Source organism: Coenobita brevimanus, chromosome 87 (genome assembly GCF_032717465.1).
Source record: "Coenobita brevimanus isolate Jiangsu-jjx chromosome 87, ASM3271746v2, whole genome shotgun sequence".
Classification (NCBI taxonomy): domain Eukaryota; kingdom Metazoa; phylum Arthropoda; class Malacostraca; order Decapoda; family Coenobitidae; genus Coenobita; species Coenobita brevimanus.
In genome coordinates, this window is record NC_137040.1 from 4,996,291 (window position 1) to 5,017,652 (window position 21,362).

General features: G+C 40.3%; 1 protein-coding gene across 1 annotated transcript; it reads left to right on the forward strand.

Annotated features, from left to right (window-relative positions):
- The first annotated feature begins 1,404 nt into the window (after positions 1-1,404).
- LOC145410967 (DNA replication factor Cdt1-like) lies at positions 1,405-20,748 on the forward strand. The gene is made up of 11 exons (XM_080281023.1): positions 1,405-1,491; positions 3,029-3,325; positions 7,346-7,575; positions 7,971-8,204; positions 9,759-9,853; positions 10,398-10,510; positions 11,702-11,800; positions 14,132-14,279; positions 16,540-16,709; positions 18,612-18,813; positions 20,591-20,748. Exons 1-11 carry the CDS (start codon positions 1,405-1,407, stop codon positions 20,746-20,748), a joined length of 1,833 nt encoding a protein of 610 aa, XP_080137149.1.
- Positions 20,749-21,362: the final 614 nt, after the last annotated feature.

Below are 21,362 nucleotides of genomic sequence, written 5' to 3' on the forward strand. Positions count from 1 at the left end.
GGGGTGGTGGTGAGGCGGCGACTTGGTGGTGGGGTGGGGGGTGGTGGGGTGGCCGGTCCGGCGGCGGCAGGTATTTCAAAAAGATTGCAGGTAATTTATATTAAATGCAGTTATATGGGGTAGGGAATTGAACATGTAAGTAAAAAAGTTGTCCGACAGTATTTTGATCCCCACGTTAATGCTTGAAAGGGCGGGTTGGACTTATGTTTGGACACAAGTCTGGAGTGAGAGAAGTAGGAATGAGTTACATGAGAGGATGAGGAATTACGTGAAGAGACAGCTGAGTAAGAAGTTCGGGAGCCTTGTGGTGATGATGCTGATGTGCTGGAAAGTGTCAGAAGTGTCCTGACATAATTTGCCCATGTGATGAGAATGAAGAATGAGAGAATGGCTAGGAGAATGTATATGAGTGGGGTGTAGAGGGATATGATTAGATGATGGCCAGGGATGAGGTGGAGGGATAAGGCCGAGTCCAGGTATTTGAATGATGATGTGTGAGTTGGGGAGAGGACAGCCAGATAGAACAGGACAGGGCTATGTGGACGGGACTGAGACGTCTGACTACATTTACAGCAGCTTCCGAAGGGAGGGAAAGAGGTAATGAATATTTTTTAAACGTTGACATGTAGTCAAGGCCTAAGGAAACTGGATGAGAGGGTAAGAATGTCCCCTAAAATATCATGATAAGCAATGAAAACTGATGAAAATTAACCCGATAATAAAGAAGAGAGGGTAGATGGGACTTTAAAAATGGGTTGGCCAAAGGGTGCCGTAATGTTGCCTAAAAAATATTATTTCAGGGGGGCCGGGGATATTATCTCAGAAGTCTGAGGTGGCGACATGGATCTCCTTTGGTTATACCACCGAAAGAATAGCCCAATTTGATAATCCTATAATTAAGTTAGGTACCCACTAAAATCTTGCTGTTTTTTGTAACACAAGGCTCGCTAGCTAGCCTATCTATTTCAAAATACAAGTTATATGTATTAAAAACTAAAGTTATCCTGTATTCATTTAGCTGTAATGTGTTAAGATGTGAACGTAAATAAACCTACTGGCATGACGATATCAATTAAAAGATATTGCTATCGGCTCACTCTCATTTGACGCTGAAGCAATCATGCCAACAAACACCTCAGATTCATTTTGCGTTATTTTTTGTATGTAGCCTAATAAGAGCTCTTAGCGCAATGTAGTTTTTAGTTCCTTTACATGTAATATTTCAGGGCATTAAATGATTGATTCACTGGCAGTAATGTGTGAATCAAGGATAATAAAATGCTGCAGCAAACCAAGATGGCGGCTAAAGTGCTTCATAAGCATCTATGGTCCCACGAAGGAGTCAGGGATGTTTGGAACTTTGGTGGCTTTGGCGCGAGATAGATGTTATTTTTCAACTCGACAATGGCGGCAACGCAGACAAACCTCCACCAGTTTTTCAAGACTAAGAAGAGTGCCAGATCTACAAATTCACTTAAAAATGCTAAACAGGTGAGCTGAAGTACCAGAGAAAGCTACAATCAGCCGAGATAAAAGAAAGCGGCAGCTGTGATTTAAATTATCATCCATTTATCGTGCTGTTTATGTTTACCACAGGACAGTGATTGCATTTTCCACTTCATAGGAATATAGACTTCTGGAACTTAATTAGCACCCAGAATGAAAGAAAAAAGTCATATAGCTAGTTTATACCAAATGGTAATGTTTCGACAGGTAAAGAAACCCGGTCATAGGGTTGTAATCAACATTCATAATAAGTTTGCGATTTTGTCATTTTGCCCAGTTCATTAAGTTTGGAGAGATAACGTACATTGAAGAAGGTAGTGTGAAGAGTATAACACCCCTACTATTGCAGGGGCAGAACCTTGGATTATCAGGGAAAAGAAGGGTGTTGATTTCTTAGCTTGGGTTAATCTTGTTTGGTGACTGCAATCCTAGGTTTGATCGCTTTATAGTGTCCTATGAACTTCCCTTTTTCATCAGTCATTTTGGCAAGAGTGTTCCAGTTAGCCCAATTTATGTTAAGTTTAATGTTGTAGAGGGCAGGAATTGGTGAAAACCTTTAGTATGTGCTTGTTTTCATCTTACAAAGATAGGTGGAATTGGAGCACCTGTTTCATAAATAATTACCAACAAACCAGCAGCAGAAGCACATACTCAATGAACCAGTTTATCTGAGGAAGATAATAAAAGGTAAATATACAAAATTATGCCTTCCCAGTGAAGGCACATTTGCTTGTGGAATTTTTTTTTTTTTTTTTTTTTTGAGTTATTTTACTCAGGGGGAGGGGTGGCTCAGTGGTAGAGCATTGGATTTTGGACTGGGGGGGGTCGTGAGTTCGAGCCATGCCTGACAGCTGCCATGCCAGGAGGGGTAGCGCCCTCCTGTCACCCAGTAGGGCTATATGATCTGATAAGGTCCAGGTCAGGGGAACATTTCCCCTTTTGTTTTACTCAGGAGGCATCATTATTCAGTCATTGAATTGATTTACTTTATTTCTAAGTCTTTGATGGTTTCTTCTGTACTTTAAGTTATCCTTTAATCCCTACGGCCTAGGTGTGTCTTAATATAACTGAATAATATTGACAGTGAGAATAATAAATAAGATACCCAGACTGAAGGGGTTATTGAGGTATTTCTGACCCATACTGCCTGGGTGCCACTTAACTCTTTCAGTCTGATGATATACTACTTTATTTATGCAGTCGTCAGTTTTTTTCAGCTTTTAAGAAACTTCTATTTTGGAGAGGTTAGATAGAGCAGTCATTTACCTCATCACAGCTGGAGGCTTCTCAGGTGCTGAATGTAATCATATGGATGTATCAGGTATCAGTATGTCATTAAAACATGTCACTGGATTGAAGGAGGTAACAGAGCTAAATGAAATTGTCTGATATTTGACAGGATGTATTCGGATTGGAGGGGTTTATTGTATGTGTCAGCACTGCTTTATAATTTCTTTTTTGGTCAGATTTTCTGTTATGCCGTATATTCATATATTTTTTGTTTGTTATACTTCTGTTATAGGTAGATGGAACTGAGAGGCTTACAGTACCAGTCAAAACAGTTGAGGTGTCATCCAAAACTGTTGAGGAGGCAGTGGCTGAAACTCCTCCAGTGACCCCCAAGAGAAAGAGGGAGGTGCAGGAGGAGATCAGAAGGAAGCGTAGAAGGGATAATGAGCATGAGCCAGAAGGCCTCAAAACTCCTGAGGCCCTGAAGAGCACAGGGCCCCTTCATCTGCCAGCTCCCAGGTCTGCCAAGAAGAGACTTATTATGGGAACTGGAGAAGGAGAGAGACAGAAGGGAGAACGGGAAAGTGAGGTAAGGTGTGGTTATGCAGTGGTGTTTTAACAGGTCAGAGTTGATGTTGTGTAAGACAAACCTATATGAATTTATTGTACTTCTGTAAGCACCAGGGGGGCTAATGGCAAGCCCACTGTATTCTTAATAACAGCTTTGTCATGCACAAGACTAGTTACTTACCCTTAGTAGTGTACTGGACAGCACTGGTCTGCCATCAGGCCCTCAGCTCTCTCCTGTCCTCAGAAAGGAGGGTAGGGAGGGAGTTAAAGGACATTTATATAATTGGACATCTTTGCTACCCATTTATGCGGGTCCCATTGCATGATGGCATCCCCCACCAGTAGATGTGGTTTATGAGAATACAGTACCATATTGTTTGTAAGTCCCACCTGCAGGTGGGAAAAAGAGACAGGATGATGATGAATTAAATACTATACTATTATTTGAGTTAAATAATATTAAATGCACATGCCTAGTACTTTGATTATATTGATAAATATATACATGCCTTTTCCCATTTCTTAAATGAAGCAGCTTTAACTTGGTCAGTATTGTACTAATTTGTAGTTGGACTAGTTCATTTAAGGCAATGTAAGGTCATTACTGGATTAGACTTTTTATTGAAAATGTATGAAAAATACAGAATGTGGTGTTGTTGGAAAACTTCAGAAATATTGAGAGTAGATGAGTTCAAGTAAATCTTTATCAATCATATCAATTGGCTATGAAGATTTAAATACCAAAATATGTTACATTGTTGTGTAATATGGTACAGCCAATGCTGTACAGCAAGTTATTGTTTTATGATGAGTATGCATTTGAAAAAATTCACTGCATAACGATTTATCATATAAAGTTTATTATAACTTGGGTTCAGTGGGGATACATTTTTCGCCAAGGGTCACTCTTCCAACAAAGTCTAAAAACAAGCTTGCAGCTCACCTAAACTGGCAGTTTCACTTCACTGCACTTAACTTCCTTCATATGACCAACAGTAAGTCTCAAATTAAGTTTCCAACTCACCTAAGCCAGTAGTTATTTCACTTCACTGCACTTCATTTGCTGCTTGAACTCCAACGCCACACTGTTGTTCCATCACTGACACTAACACACCTAATAGTTACAGGTTCAGAGGCCATCTTAGAAGAAACAAATGATTGTAAGTTGTGTGTTGATGATTATATAAATGAGAATAGCAATCATACATTGACCTGTGAAGCTTCATTTGGGATCATAGTGATCATATAAGTGAAAATGCTATTATGTATTGGAAAAAAAATTCAGACTTTTTTCCGACATCATGTAAGCAGTTCGTCGCATATCGGTTGATTGTATAATGAGGGTCAGCTGAACTTTATTTAGTGTAATATATTTAATAGCTTACCGTACTTTCTACATATGTGATGATTTTGGTTAGAGAATTGTTATTACTGTATATTTCAAACTTACTGGAATTTTTTTTTTTTTTTTAGGGCACAAAAGAAACAGGAGTCTCTCCATCAAAGCAACTGAAGAATGATATTTTTGTGAGTATTGCATTGTGATACAGCTTTAATATTCACCCAGATAATTTACAGGTACCGTACTTATTACGGTATCTTAACGACTGTAGCTGGCATGTGAGTAAGTTTGAAAGTTGAAGGAGGTGTAGAAGACTTTGTTGAAGATGATTTGGTAGTGCAATTTTGGTTGGCACAGAGCTCCGGGGACTTTAATTTTCCTCCAGTTATGGTCCTCAGAGAAGTTAGTCTTGCTCAAGCCACCTTATAGGCAGCTGGATTGTGATGGTGAGGATGATGATTATTCAGCCTCATCATCATTACGAGGTCTGTTTGGAAAGTATTGGACCTTAGGCTCTAAAAAAAATAAGTAGCTAACATATTGAGCTAGGACACTAAACCCCTTCAAAGGAGGCCCCTTCTGACTTGACACACGTAGCCCGGCATTCTTTCTTCTGCCTGAAACATTTTTCAATGTCGGTTTTCCTTACAATATCTCTTCCAGGTGCTTCGTCACATTTGTCATGATCTCTTCTCTCATCACAAATTGGGAACTCTCCAGCGGAGTTTTGAGCTTGAGGAGTAATCAAAAGTCGCACAGAGCCATGTCTGGTGAGTAGGGAGCATGCCAGACCTGTGGGATGTGGTACTTGGCCAAAAATTCCTGAATCAGTTGAGAAGAATGGGCAGGGGCATTGGCATGGTGCAGCTTCCAACTTATTGCTTTCCAAAGGTCTGGTCTCTCTGCCAAACTGTGATGAAGATGACTTATAACATCGAGGTAGTAATGTCTGTTGACAGTCTGACCTTCTGGTGCGTATTCTTGATGCTCAGCACCATGGTAGTTGAAAAAAACTGTCAGCGTGTGAGTCCATTCCGCCTTGCTGTGGACCTTTTGTGCTTTTTTGGGCTGAAGTGACCCTGCTTGCTTCCACTGGGAAGACAGTGCTTTGGTTTCTGGGTTGTACCCATACACCCAAGTCTCATTGCCAGTAATAACAGAATTCAGAAAGTCTGAGTTGCGATTTGCACACACCACCATGTCTTGAGCAACGTTCATCCAAGAGCAGAGATCATGATGAATGTGATGAAGCACCTGCAGGAGATACTGAAAACCAACATCGAAAAATGTTTCAGGCAGTGGAAAGAATGCTGGGCTACGTGTGTGAAGTCAGAAGGGGCCTACTTTGAGGGAGATTAGTGTTCTAGCTCAATAGGTCAGCTATTTATTTTTTTAGAGCCTAAGGTTGGATGCTGTCTGAACAGGCCTTGTATGTTTATGGAAGAATAGTTTAGTAGTACATTGGTGAAAAAGAAGGGATAGAAAGAGGAGTGACTGAGATACTGAAAAAGGTACAGTATGTGAGGAGGACAGTAACCTGAATGTCATTTTGTCATGCTTTGGCTCTTTAGAAGTTATACCCAGGAAGGAGGAGAGTGCCAGAAGATTAGTTTTGAATTTTATTAGAAACATGAAGTGAATAAGCAGGATTATATGTGGATGGTGAGCTGAGTGAGTTTTTCTGTCTGAATGTTGGATTGAAACTGGGACGTGTCGTGTCTCCATGGTTGTTCAATTTGTACTGTATATGGATGGGGTTATAAATGAGATGCAAGGTAGGGCAGTGGATTTGGAGCAACCCTAATGGGAGAGGGCAGCGTTTGGAAACGTCCTGTTCTGTAGTTTGCAGATGATACGGTATTGTTAAGTGAAGATGAAGGGGAATTGCTAGGCTTTGTGAATGAGTTTGGGAGTGTGTAAGATACTGAATCTAATGGTGACTGTAGGTAAGAGTAAGGCTATGGTCTTCAAGAGAAATGAAGTCACTGAATGCACAGTGAGGTTGGATGATAAGGAAATGGAAAATGTGAGTGCGTTTAAGTACTTGGGTAGTGTGATGAGTAAAGATAGAAGTTTGGGAGGATGAAGTACTTCAAAGGGTGCAACAGGTACCCTGGTTCTTTGAAAGCAATGATAAGAAATTGGGAAGTGAGCCTGGAGGCAAAAAAAGTTGCAGCATGATAGCATTGTGATACCAACTCTAACATATGGAAGCGAAGCTTGGACCATATTGAAAGGACACAAGTTAAGAGTGAGAGCAGTGGAAATGAGTTACTGGAGAGGAGTATGGGGAGTTACATGGAGAGACAGACTAACAAATGAGGAAGTGAAGGAGTGTTGTGGTGTAGATGTGGATGTGATAGAAAGTGTTAGGAGAAATATATTGAGGTGGTTTGGCCATGTGGAGAGGATGGAGAATGAGAGACTAATGAAGGAAGTGTATGTGAGTAAGTTGGAGAAGGGTGGAGAGAGAGGGGGAGACCGAGGATGAGATGGAGGGATGGAGAGGTATATGAGAAAGGGGTGAGTGAACTGGGGGAAGGGCAGCGAAATTGCAGGGGACAGGGCGACATGGAGTCAGTTTGTCTGTGACCACTCTTTATAGGTTTAAGACGTCTGGCAGTAGGCAGATAGATGGAGCTCAATTTTTTCCCACTATGCATTTGTGTATCATTGATTTCACCCACTCTTCAACAGAAACTGACACCCGTTGAAGTTCGAGAGCGGTTAGGTCGGTGTGGGCGATTGGATGAGTTGCGTGCAAAGTTACTACGTGTTAACCAGTGTGGGGAGAAAATACGTAAATTCCGGGAGCATGCTAATAATACTACTGATCTCCGTGCTGCTCCACCACCATCACCAGCCAAAGGTCCTGAGAGTCCTCACCTCAAAAAGTTCTCATCACTGGATGTTGATGTCCCTGTCAGGTACCACAGATGGGAAAATATTTTGTCTTTATTCAGTAGTTTTAGGTAATGAAACAAGTACTTTCCTTAACATTAGTAATAGCACAGCTTCTAGTGTTGTATAATTTGATATTACTGCTGTATTTGGTTGTAGTATGTGATAGCTGTTAGTTGCTATAGTTTACCACCTATAAATTTCTGTTTTTGTGTTGCCTTAATACAGTCACACGGATGTAACTGGGCAGCCCTACTGCTTAGTTATACAAACATTCCTTTACTCCCTCCCCATTCCATAAGAGAAAGATGGTGGACTGCAGAAGGGTAACTTTAGCCTGTGGTCCATCAGGTTCATGTTCAGATGAGCCTGGGGTCCCACCAGTAATCGCTTGCTACAGCAATTAACCATATACTTTCAGTCCCCAGAAAACTCCAATAAAGACACCAACCAAAACGCCCGTGAAGGCCCCGGCATACCAACGTCTGCAGCATCTGGCACAGAAGCCCTCCGAGGAGCTGGTACTTCCTTTCAAATACAGAGTTGTTAAGGAGGTCTTCAGGGCTGTTGACACAATTGTCTCTCTCCTTCATAACCGCCAGGAAGTTGTAACTTACTCAAAACTCAGGCCAGCTGTCCAGGAGATGCTTAGAAGGTACACAGAACTTAATGTAGTGTGTTAACTCCTGTACAATGAAGTCTCTCTTAAATTATATTCATGCTACTTGTCATTAATTTTAATCAGCTTTGCAGCATTACCTTGTATTACAGTGAAGTGGTTAAAAATTTCCTTTAAGCCCCTTCATTCCTTTTTTTTTTGCTACTACCAGGTGGTTAACCCGCCCCATCCCGACCACTTTTCCACCACTGACTCCCCCCAATCCCGACCATTTTTGGAAAAAAAAATATTTGGCTCAAACCTCCGCTTTTGGTGAGAAACATCGAAAAATCATAGAGAAATCGCTCACCTGAGGTGTAAAATACTCGAAACAGGTAGCAGTACCTCCTCACCTTACTGTGTTTTTTATCAGGCTGGCTCCAAAGAAAACGAGTTATATGGGAGTGTAACCATTCCACACCACTCATAAATGGTATTTATTTATTTATTTGGTACGATTTTATATGTAGTACGAGAGAATATTGGTTTTCACGCAGTAACATAGGCAATATAAGCAATGTTTCACTCATGAAACACATCAACATACCTGACCTTTTTGGCAACATTACCTGATCATCATTTCTGACTGTTTCTTCCTCTAATGCTATGTAAAGTTTGTCCTCCACATTGTCATCGATTGGGGAATCACTCTGGCCCTGAATTTCGTACCGTGGCATGACATGGCTTTACTGGCCAGGTCACTGGTAACAGTTGAAATGCTGAGACAATGGCATGCTGGGGGGTGGGGAGGTCATGCTGGGTAAGGCATTGTCCCTGCCTGGCATCTTGTAGAGGAAGGTGTCCCGTGTATACGTACCAAAAATCACTTGCAAAAATTGAAAATTGTGCAAATTAGGGACCTTGCAATTGATTCGCGTTTATGAACGTCAACGGGATTGGCAGTGACAAAACGTGTGGACATTAATTCATGTCGACGGGACGCCCCGGGTTAAACTAGCCTCTACATTGGAAACTCTTCTTTCTGTCAACCAGTGAAGTTTTAGAGCTTCAGAATGTATGTAGAGTGGGGATTTCAGTGAACTTTTGAGGGAAAAAAATCTAGGAGCAATGAATTAGTAAGCATGTTATGATTTGTGGGGGGAGGGGGGTGAATCATCTTAATTCACAACATATTCCTTCTGTCAATCATTATTTTCTTGTTGTTCTAACAGAGATGCACTTAAATGCACTTAAAGCATCATAGAGTTTTATGGAAGATTGATTTGTTTTTTCAAATCACCTTCCATTGCTGTTTTTTTCCTCTTCCCAGCCAGTTATCATCCTGTTCTGTTTTTCTTTTTCAACCTTGTCAGTCGGGCAGTACCTTATGTTTTTCAGTTTATTTTGTATACATCCAGATGGTTATATTTAACTTGGAAAAATCTCTGGTGCTGAAAGGGTTTGTGCTGGTTATGTCAGACCCTTCAAGTTTAAAGAGTTTATTCCAAGCTGTATATAATTGTCAGGATATAAAAAAAAGAGAAATATGTCCCTGGACTGATGAGGTTAAATCCAATATGTAAAGTAACTGTTTCTTTCTTTTGGGAACAGGACTTTCTACGAGCACCACCTTGGGCAGATCAAAACGGTTTTTCCCTTGGCTTACTTCTTTAAACAGGAACCCACCAAGAGCAATGCTTCTTCAGGTATTGTACAGAATTAGCTTAACTTGAAAAGTATTATAATCATTTTTTTTCGTCTAATGGAACTAGGGCATTCTCATAACATGAATAGGAGTGGTGGTTGCATGAAATTTGATGTGATGTAGTTATGACGTAGGAATGAGTCTTCTTGGATACTAGTCAACTCAGTCCTCCAGCCGTACTACACTTGGTCATCACTTGAGCTGAAACGGAGAATTGTCAGATTAAAACAGATGTATTATATTGCTTCTGAAATATTATTGAATGATCATTGTAGCATTATATTCCATAACCGGCATAAAATATCTCCATGTTATAAATTAGTCTGATTCCTAAATTTTGGTTAAGTTGCATAGAGTAAAATATAAATTATTGTTTATATTTTGTCATTTAAATCAGTCATTTGCCAGATGCCTTATTCCCATGAGGGGTGGCCAGCATGTTTGCAGATGTATAAACCTACGGTTTATACATCTGCAAATGATAAATAAAAATGTTACTTCAGTACTGGTTGATGATATACTAACAATTTCATGTATTTTTATAGGCACTAAGAGTTCCTACCAACTGACAGTGACAGCCAACTTGGACTATAAGACTCCAGCCACACAGAACCTAACTTCTAGATTTGATGACCTAACTGAACCATCCACCTCAAAGGTAAGCACTGATTTATAGTCAGCTTGCCACATATGCATTCGGATCATCCACATCCACATCCACAACAGCATCTGACGTTACTGTCTTAAATTAATTGCATATACATTGTGATACTCTCGGGGAAAAGTGGCAGGAAAAAATGGACTGGGATCAAGAAATTTGTGACTGTACCATGACATACAGTTAAAGTTCATAAAGTTAAACTACAGTAATAGGGGCTAGCCAGTCTGAATACTGGAAAGTTTTGACTGAATTTAAGATGGAAAGTTAGTCTTTAAAAGATTCTTGACTCATATAGCCTAATAGTGGATAACCCTGAGCACATTCCGTGCATTAAAAAAAAGTTTAAGCATATTCAGTTAAATAATGTTGGGTCAAACTCACAATCAAATGAAGCAGATTAAAATGTTTCTGAATATCTAAGCATCATAGTACACCATCGGTAGAGAGGTGGCCTGCAGTCCTACCAGACCCAGGTTCAAATCCACGCTGGGGCAGGGAACAGTTTAAGGATTTGAATTTCATTGAAATCAGACATGTTCTAAAAATACCCCCACTAATACCAATACACCAGTCCTGTATGAGACAGCCTTAGCATGTATTCAATATGGACGGTGGGTGTTAGCGTTGAAGAGGTGACATGTGGAGGTGTGTGGTATGTACTGTAGGAGGGCTACTGGGCCTTGGGAGCAGGCTGTGAAGCCTATGCCCAGAATCGGACCAAAAAAAAAAAACTGTGGTTGAGACCACATGGCAGTAGCTGTGCTGTATATAAATTATCTTGTGAGAGAAGGTAACCCATAACTTGTTCAAGGAGGGATGGGGATGATGATGAATGGTGAAGGGTGGAGTGTCAGTAATCCGAGGTATGCATAAGATACTGTACTGGTACTGTGTTACTTGCTTATAGTGGACAGGATCTTTGCAGGCTATTTCAGGTTTGTGAGTGGCGTGATTTGAAAGTAGGAGTTAAAATAGTTGGTAGAGGTTGATGGGTTCCCCACTTTAGTACTTTCTCTTTTCCATGTTTCCAGAACCTTCCTTATCTCATTCTTAAATGGGATTAAATGAACATGATGATGTTTCTCATGTTTTTTTGCTTAAATTATAAATACTTGCATAAAGGAAGTTACTTATTCACTACTGGTGTGTTTCAGTGTATGTATTTTATCCTGACACTTCCAGGTGCAGTACCGCAAGATGGATTCAGTTGTATTAGTTGAGCGTCGCAACATCTTCCACAATCTTCTGGTCAACATTATCAAGGATCATCATGAAGAGTTCTTAAAGGTGAGGAAAAATTAATCTTTGCTTTCCAGGTTGTCATGCGAATAAAGCCAGCACCTGTCAGAATTTGCAATCGTGTATTGAATATTATGTTTATTGCCACATAAGGGAGTTTGGTTGCACTAACTCTTTGATTTGTCTTCAGAGGTTTTGATACTTTTACTGCCCCCTTACTGCTGGTGTTTAGAACCGATCTCTTTGAGTTGTTTTTAACCCCTGTCAGGCTGATTTTTCGTAAGGTACAGTAGTTTACCTCTCCTGAGTCGTTATTTTATAACCTGTGTAAATTGTAGCTACCTAATGTGAGGCTTGCAGCTTGGCCCGTGCAGACTTTCATCGTGCCTCATATGGGGTCTGCAGCTCGATAAGAGTTAAGCTGTGCAGGTTGTGTTATACTATATTCCATGAATGTGTGTGTGTGTGGTCTGCTCAGCCTTTATCTTTCTTATTAAAACTTCCAATTGCTGCAGTGGCTAGCTGTTTGGGTTAGGTTTGGTATGTTGTCAGTTTTTCTTGTGATAGCTAATAGGTGTACACTACTGTAACTGTTTAGATTTTCCACATCCATGGCTTATTTGGTTCAGGTGTGAGTCAGTTGTGGCACATGGAGAGACAGACTGACAAATGAGGAAGTGAAGCAGCATTGTGGTATGGATGTGGATGTGATAGAAAACATTAGGAGAAACACACTGAGGTGATTTGGCCACGTAGAGAGGATGGAGAGCGAGAGACTGACGAGGAGAGTGTATGTGAGTGAAGTGGAGGGGAGGAGAGGGAGGGGGAGGCCAAGGATGAGATGGAGGGATGGAATGGAGAGGTATATGAGAGAGAAGGGTGTGAGCTGGGAGCAGGGCAGTGAAATGGTGAGGATCAAGGTGACCTGGAGGCAATTTGTTTGTGTCCACCCCTTACGGGATTAAGGCGTCTGGCAATAGATACTGTAGATAGATAAATATAGATAGGTTTGTTATCTCACTAGGTAGAATGTGAATGTGAAGTTATTGCTCTTGCAGATATTTTGTTGATATAATTGGGATTGGTGTCCATCAGCTAACCATGTACACGTTAATCTCTGTTCGCTTTTGCATTTCATCTTCTGGTCTTACTGTTCAAATTGTTGGAAAGGTAGCTGGTAGGAAATTTTCTGTATTGTTAATTAGGTATAACAGGAGTATATACCTGGTATTCATTTTGTACCTGACAACCATGTCAAGTGAGGTAAGGTGTAGAAATGTGGTGCATTCTGAGGGTCACCTACCTTCATCTTAGAGCATGTCAGCCCAGTCAGCATGTAAGTTGGGTTAAAAAAAAAAAAAAAAAAAAAAATCCTGCATGAGTTGCCATGCAGTAATCATACCATACAGTACTTTCTGTTTGTCAGCTATTTTTCTTCCTTGAGCTACTAGTGCAATCAGGAGTTTCACTGAAGGAACAGACCTGCATCATAGAGATAACTGATTGACTTCACCGAGGCAGAACAGAAATCCAGCTCACTTGATATGTTGTATTGTTATCTCTTTGATGTTCTATTTTGAATGAACTTGGTTGGTATCCATTTCTGAAAAGCCTTAATCCATTTCAGCTAGTGACACTCATATTGTTGTCAGTGTATGTTATAGTTTTTGGTATTCCATCTACCATTAATTATCAGCTTTTACCGTCTCTCATTACTCTCGTTCTGACCTTTGTAATCATCTCAGCCATGTACTGGATGAGCATGGGAGCACCATACACGTAGTTTCATTCAAGTGCCGTTAGTAATGTGCTTGAAGATGTTAATTTTTTAAGGTCAGCTTTAAAATTTTTTTCCCTGTGCATAGATATATAATATACTCTGAAGAGATAAATCCATTTTGTTAGATATGTTACAGTTGATACAGTAAGTTCTTATTGTATGTTGGGGATGTTTTACAAAATAACACTACTTATGTCAAACAACGTATACTGTAAAATGAAGGAACTTGGTAAAACAACTTTGTATGTAGTATTGGAACTTTAACCAGGCCATCTGCTCGTACTCTGACCAGGACTTAGTTGCAGAAAAGGCCATAAAGAAAGGAAGCATACCAGTAATGAGGACTTAGTGTAGTGCTGACTGAATTTTCATTAATAGTCATTGTTATCCTTGAATGGTGTAAGAAAAAAAAAAAGTAAAATAAGGACGTTGATGACAATATAATGAGGACTTAACTTGTATTGCTGGACCCTGTAAATGTTATTATTAGCTTTGAATAACAAAAAGGTAACCAATAAGAAGGATGATTATGTAATATGGACTTACTGTATCTCCAACTGATTACCTAATTCCCACTGTTTGTCATTGTTTCCCTGCAGTCACTGGATCCGCCCATCACCAGCTCGAATGTGGCCATCAAGAGGTGGCACCCAGCCTTTCCTCTGGAGGATTTGCCTGAAATTGATGCTGCATCTTTGCCTCAGCCACCCACAGTTGATAAGTTTGACACTGCCAGAGATGTTTTGGGTAAGAAAATCCTCTTGCTCATCATCATGATTGTTTTTCCTACTGATACATAGAGTGAAAAGTATCCAGAATTAGGAACAGTAATTCAGAAATGTTTGTGAGCTGTCAGCAGAGTACTGTAAGGAAATGTGACACATCCATTTATTGATCATTTAAACTGTCAGAATTCATGGCCTTGCTCACAGGCATGATGGTTCACTCAAAAATAGCAGTAGGTGGCAGTTTCCTACTGACCTGGATAAAACTGGAATCTTGTTTGGCTACAGTTGTGATAACTAGTCATTCAGATATTCACTTAGCCAAACTCAGTGACCGGTGCACTGAATCATGGTGCAAGCTGAAATTCACGAACGCATAAGCACCCTGTACATTGCTAAATATTTTCCATACTCGCATCTAATTTTTCATTCTGTGGTTCCTTTTCATTTACTTTATGGTTTCTCTCCCTTATTTGTGTGCATAGGGTCTTAGGTAGGTGCTATGCATGTCCGGTTGGGAGTTATTTAGGTGGCTTTCAAAGTTAGGTTGGGTTGAGGTCTATAAGTATCTGTCGAAGGGCATTTTTCCCAAGTCCTGGACAAAAGCAAGTCCTGGACATGCCTTTGGCTCTATTATGTTGGATCTTGGAGGGATTACTGTATTCTAAAATCTCGCCTGTCGATGTAGTGCTGCTTTGAGTGCCTGCCCTTTTGTCTCTTCCTTCCATCTTCTGTCTTTCTTGCCTGCATTCTTTCCTCTTCCTTCCATCTTCTGTCTTTCTTGCCTTCATTCTTTCCTCTTCCTTCCATCTTCTGTCTTTCTTGCCTTCATTCTTTCCTCTTCCTTCTGCCTGTGGGTGACTTTACACTCTCTCTTCTGTCTTTTTTTTCCTTCATTCTTTCCCCTTCCTGTTGCCTATGGGCGACTTTACACGCCCTCTTCTGTCTTTTTTTTCCTTCATTCTTTCCTCTTCCTTCTGCCTATGGGTGACTCTACAGTACACTGAGCGACAAGCCAAGTGGTTTCCAGTACACCAGGAAGCCATTTACTTCCCTAGGTGTTAACCACATAACCGGATTATGGCGCCTGGTGGGTTAGTGGGTAATTAAGGTGCTCCAGTTGGATTGAGCCCATGTATGTTTATATCCAAGGGGTGGTTTGGGTTTATTGCTCACATAATGCCACTCAGGGATGAGTGAAGCTGGTCACTCTCATCTTAAATGTCAGGACCAAGTTGCCAAGCCCTGGGCCTCTACACTCCTCATGGGGCAACGTAGGTTTGGATGATGGACGGATGGACGGATACTTATTGATAGACTGTACGTAAGCTCTTTGTGATTATTCTTCATTAGTTATATGAATTTCGTAGATATGCTTTAGTGCAATAAATGCTGTAAAACAGTTACTAGAAGCCATAAAAGCATACTGGGTATGACAGAGTTCATCACATACAAGTCTCCAGCTGCACCTTTGGTCTGAAACCCATGTACTTTAGTTTTCTAAAAGAACAGTGCTTCATCTAAAAAATGCTGAAGAACATCTGCAAAGTTTTCATATGAAAATTGTGCATTGTTTATAGCTGATATCATGTGGAAATGAGACCACCGGCTGAAATCTGACGATGGTGATGGCTGTGAAGTACAGCTTGCAATAGAAAGAAAACATAGGACTTAATTTTCTTTAATTAATTTTATGGGATGCTAAGTTAGTTTGTAACAGCTGGGTTGATGATATTAAAAGTAACACAAAGGATCATATAAAAATTATCAAAATATATTACATACTTTGTCAGGAAAAGTAGCCAAAATACAAGGAAAGGCCAACCAGCTATTTTTTGGAGCCAGCCACTTCAAAAAAAAGCCTGATTTGAAGAATTTGGACTGAAAAAAGCTAACCTGGCAACCCTGGTCCAGTGGGGCAGAAGAGACACGAGATTTTTTTTTTTTTTTTCTTTTTGATGGTCGTATTGTATGATCTTGAGCCATGTGCTAATATTTCGTATCAAAGAATCATAACATGTTTCTTATAAGCCTAATTACTGTACTTTTGTTTTGCTGGGCAAATACATGAAATGGATGAGAAATAAAGCCTATCAATATGAAAGGGTACAGAGGGCGCATAAAAATAAAGGGGATTAGTTGACCAAGTTTGATGTCAAAAACTAAACAATCTGGTGCAGAATGGCAGTTTTTTGTTGATTAGTGGCATTGGGAATTTGAACCTTACATTGTAATGCATATATGTGGCCTAACTACTGTATTATGTATGTGCCCTGAAACAGAAAAGGCGCACAGTTTGTTCTCGTTAAACCCAAGACTGGAGCGTGCTGTGACAGATGCAGCAGCTCGAACTCCACCTAAACCCCAACCTGAGCAGACTCCATCAGTCCCATCTCCAACAACCAGTATCAACACTGCCTTGAGGGGCGTCTCTGCCTCCCTTCTTGAAAAGGTACTAGTCTTTTCTCATTTCTTTTGTTTACTTATTGATTGAAGTGACTGAAATTTGTAATGCTGTATAAATCATTTATGAAGTAGGGTTGCAGATATAAATATTGATCCATTTTAATCTGATGAGTAATGAGATGATAAGCAGTAAACATTGAAAATCAGTTTTGTTATCTACAAAGGCCAACAGTCTTCTCAGAATGTTATGTAAGAGTTTCATAATTGTTTGCCCAAGACTAGAGCAACATTCCTGGCCACAACTGTACATGCATTACCAGTTAGTTGATTACTGTGCATATATATATATATGTGTGTGTGTGTGTGTGTGTGTGTGTGTGTGTGTGTGTGTGTGTGTGTGTGTGTGTGTGTGTGTGTGTATATGGAAAGTTTTGCACATGTACTATGTAGAGGGCAAGCTGCTAGGTGCTGTCAAGAGTTTTTATGATGGTAGTGAAGCATGCGTAAGGGTTAATGGGCGTCTAAGTGAATGGTTCACGATCAGTGTGGGTGTTCGACAAGGTTGTGTTATGTCCCCGTGGTTGTTCAATATATACATGGATGGGATGATGAGAGAAGTAAAAAGCACGTGTAATGGAGAGAAGGATGGCAATGGTAATAAATGGTGATGGATGGAATATCTCAAATTTGTTGTATGCTGATGATGCAGTACTGCTTGCAAGTACCAGACAAGAACTTGGTAGGCTAGTGCAGAGTTTTGCTGATGTCTGTGAGCATTGTGCCTTGAGAGTAAAGGTAGAAAAGAGTAAAGTGATGGTTATTGAGAGAGAAGGTGACTCCCAGTGTGATGTTACAGTGAATGGAGAGAGACTGGAATTAGTGAGAGAGTTCAAATACCTGGGTACAGTGATAGAGAGAAAAATGTGCAAAAGAAGTGGAAAGTAGAATGACAAGAGGAAGAAAAGTAGCTGGTGCAATGAAGGCCTTGATAAGAAACAGAGGCTTGAGTGTTGCAGCTGCACGAGGCTTGCATGAGGGAATGTTAATGCCAACTTTATCATATGGATGTGAGACTGGTGTGGCATGAAAATGAAAAGTCAAGAGTAAGAGCAGTGGAGATAGGACTGCTGAGGAATGTATGTGGAGTACAGAGGGTGGATAGGATACGAAATAATGTGATTTGTGAAAGATGTGGAGTGAGGAAGTCGGTGGACACCAGAATCGAGGCGAGTGAACTGAGATGGTATGGTCATGTGGAGAGAATGGATAGCAAGAGTGGTGAAAAAGGTATATCTGAGTGAATTTGAAGGAGGGAGGAGGCGAGGTAGGCCAAGGAGGAGGTGGAGAGATATGGTGGATGAGTGTGTGAGGAAGAGAGGTTTGGAAGTTGGTGAGGCTAGGGAACTGACAAGAGATTGAGCTGGATGGATGAATGTTGTGAGGAGAAGTGCATGATCAGGGATTTTGGCACCACTTTTTAACATGGCAGTGTCTGGATTTACCCAGTCGGATACGTTTGTGTGAAGCTACAGAATGTGGTGAATGTTTTTGGCGTATACGATAGAGCCAGGATTCCGGGGGCTTGAATAATGAGTGAATGGAAACGTAGCCCATTGGATTGGGCAAATTTGGCCTGTCTGGACTTTGCTACTCCTCACTTTGCCCTAGGGTGGGAAAGGAGGTCCTGATGATGATATTTATATCGTAATTTTTAGTACGGATGACCCTGAAACAGCACCTCTTCCATTTTTTTTTTTTTTTTTTTTTTTTTTTTTTTTCTTTTTAAGGGGCCGGATAAAATTCACTTTTACGATATCGGTTGATTATGTTTGTATTAAAAAGTTATATATATCATAGAATTGAAAGATCAACAAGGAAGAAGCATTAGAAAGCCTCATGCATAGAATGTCAACCTCATAAATATGTGGTTTCATCATCCCTGCTTCAGATCCGAGCTCGCGAGGCAGCCAAAACAGCACGTGAGATGACAAGGAGCAGTGGAGAAAACAAAGAGCTGGAGATGCTGTCTCGACTGCCAGAGATAGCTAGGATAATACGCAACATCTTTGTTACTGAGAAGAAAGCTGCTCTACCCTGGGAGATGGTTGCTGCTAAAATTGCTGCTAGCTACACCTCCATGCTTGCTGAAAGTAAGTTCTGTGAGTGTATACTACAGATGTATGTGATTATTGTAGTGTATACTTCTTAGTAGCACTATAACTGAAGGTTTTGTTTTGATCCTTTTTGCAAGGCTTTCCTCAGATGCATGGATTATTAAAAGGTAATATCTGTATGTCTATAACCTGATGCCATAATCCCAGATGGGTGGCCGTTTGACTTTGAGGTTGTTGTTTTATGGTGAGGGACACTAACCCTCCACCGGCCCACTTGTTGGCCATAGGGAACATGCATGGGTTGGTTGTATGGTTACCACTCAGCATTGTAATTGGTTTCTTGGCTTACATGAAACCATTTGGCCTGTCACTCAATGTAAAGGCACCTGAGAAGGAAAGAAGAGTAATGAAAAGTGACAGCAAAGAAGGGTTAAATAGGAAGAAAGGAGGGCAGACACAGAAAAGAATGAAAAAGGTGAAGGAAGAAGTAGGCAACACTGCATCAAGTGAATGGATGATGATCACCACACCTACCACCGAAAGTTAATATAATTGCCCGATTTAATTTACACCTTTTACAGAAATGTACGTCGTAGGTTGGGTCAACCACTGTCTAATCACTTGATGTAGCAAGTGCTGCCTTCAGGTGACTTGCCATTGAGTGACAAGGTGTGTGGTTTTCTGTAACTCAGGAAAACATTTATTACACTGGATGCTAACCATTTAGACCAAATGAAGCAGGGTGGTTTATTTGGTTTAGGTGCTTCAGCCAGATGAGGCCTATACCTGTTAGGGTTGACATCTAAGGAATGGTGGAGGTTTGTCATACAGTATAATGTTACTCATGTGAAAGTGGGGCTGGTCACCTACACCTTGAATGTCTGGATTGATTAGTCTAGCCCTGGTCTCCTACACTTTTGTTGGGACAAAAAAGGATACATACTGGTATTATATGCATTCTGTTACTGAATGAATGTGATTCATTTCACCTGTGATTGATGCATTATTTTCTCCTCCTATAGTACCTTTTTTTCTCACTCTTCAGGGTTCTACCTCACCCTCTCATCAGTTGGGAAAAAGGTCAAGGTGAAGATGATTGATAGTTTAAAATGCAGTAAATACCAAACTTCTGCCACTTTGAACCTCACTGAGATCCATACTGGAGTCCTGCATCTCACACTAAAAGTATACTTTTTTGCTTAATGCTCCCATATTCTGCAAGGATATTGCTGAAGTGTATGCTAACTTGCTTAATGCTCCCATATTCTGCAAGGATATTGCTAAAGTTTATGCCAATTTGTTTTCAGACATAAATAACTAAATTTGTGTCTGCATGCCTGTGTTTTTCATAATAAGCGTTTATCTTGCGGCATCATCCACCACCATTACAAACCTGTCCAGAGACTAGGTGCGCATAACATTTGTTGATGTATTTATTTGGTATCTTCAGCCCATCCTGACTGCTTTTTCTCTCGTATTTGTCCAGTTAGAAGTGCTTTTATGACTATTGCACTGAAACTGAACAGTTGGAGTTGTATCATCACATCTTGACCCTTTTTCCTTAGCTAAAGCTAGAGTAATATAGGATTCAGACCAAGGAAAGATCCAGTACAAAAGTGGGTCACCTCTAGAATCCTGGCTCAGCCTTACAAACCTAAACTTTTTTTTTTTTTTTTTTTTTTTTTTTTTTTTTAAAGGTGTGTTTCACATTCATCAACAAGACAGAGACATTCCATTGACTGTCAAACTAACAGAGAGTTGCTAAATCCTTGTCATGTGTTTTTTGAATGCTTATAAAACACTATTGTTTCAGGTGAAGTAGATAACCACCTACATCTACTGATCAAGGAGGTACCAGGGTGGTGTGTGGTACATAAGGTACGGAGTGGCACCTTCCTCAAGATAAACAAGACTATTGAACTGGCCACCATCACTGACAAGCTCCAAGAAGTCATAAAGCAACGGCAGTGAACCTTCATGGTCGTCTTGAGAAATGATTTGTCCCGTTGGTGTCATGCAGAGATTTCATACATTCTCAGGGATTTCATACGTTCAGACCCCATTATTTGGCCTTTTGTTGCACTGCAGTATTCGAGCATTCCATTATATTTTATCTGGCTTGTACACTGTTAGTCTGGTACATAAAAAAAAATATATATATTATCATTGCAGGTATCATAATCATCAAATGATGTTTCTCCTCTCATGTGCCATAGAAGATGCAAGGCTGATTACTGCATAAATACTGGGGGGTAAGCTGTCCACACCACTTGGCCACTACCTAGAAGGCAGTTCCTAGCATCCATCTAATTTTTTATTTTACAAAATATTCACCTAGGTTGTATTTTTTTTTTTCCTGGCCTATTGAAGACAGTATGATTTTACTGCACTCCTTCATTGGTTTAAGGCACACCAACCAGATGTGGCTTGTAAGGGATTAAGTGATAGAGGGTTGTGTTTCTTGCATACATACTGCCATGCAGAGGTGAGTAACTATTCATTCTCACCTTAAGCATCTAAACTAAGTAGTCTAGTTCTGGGCCCATGTGCTACTGATGGTAAAGGGATAATGGCTATAGATAGGT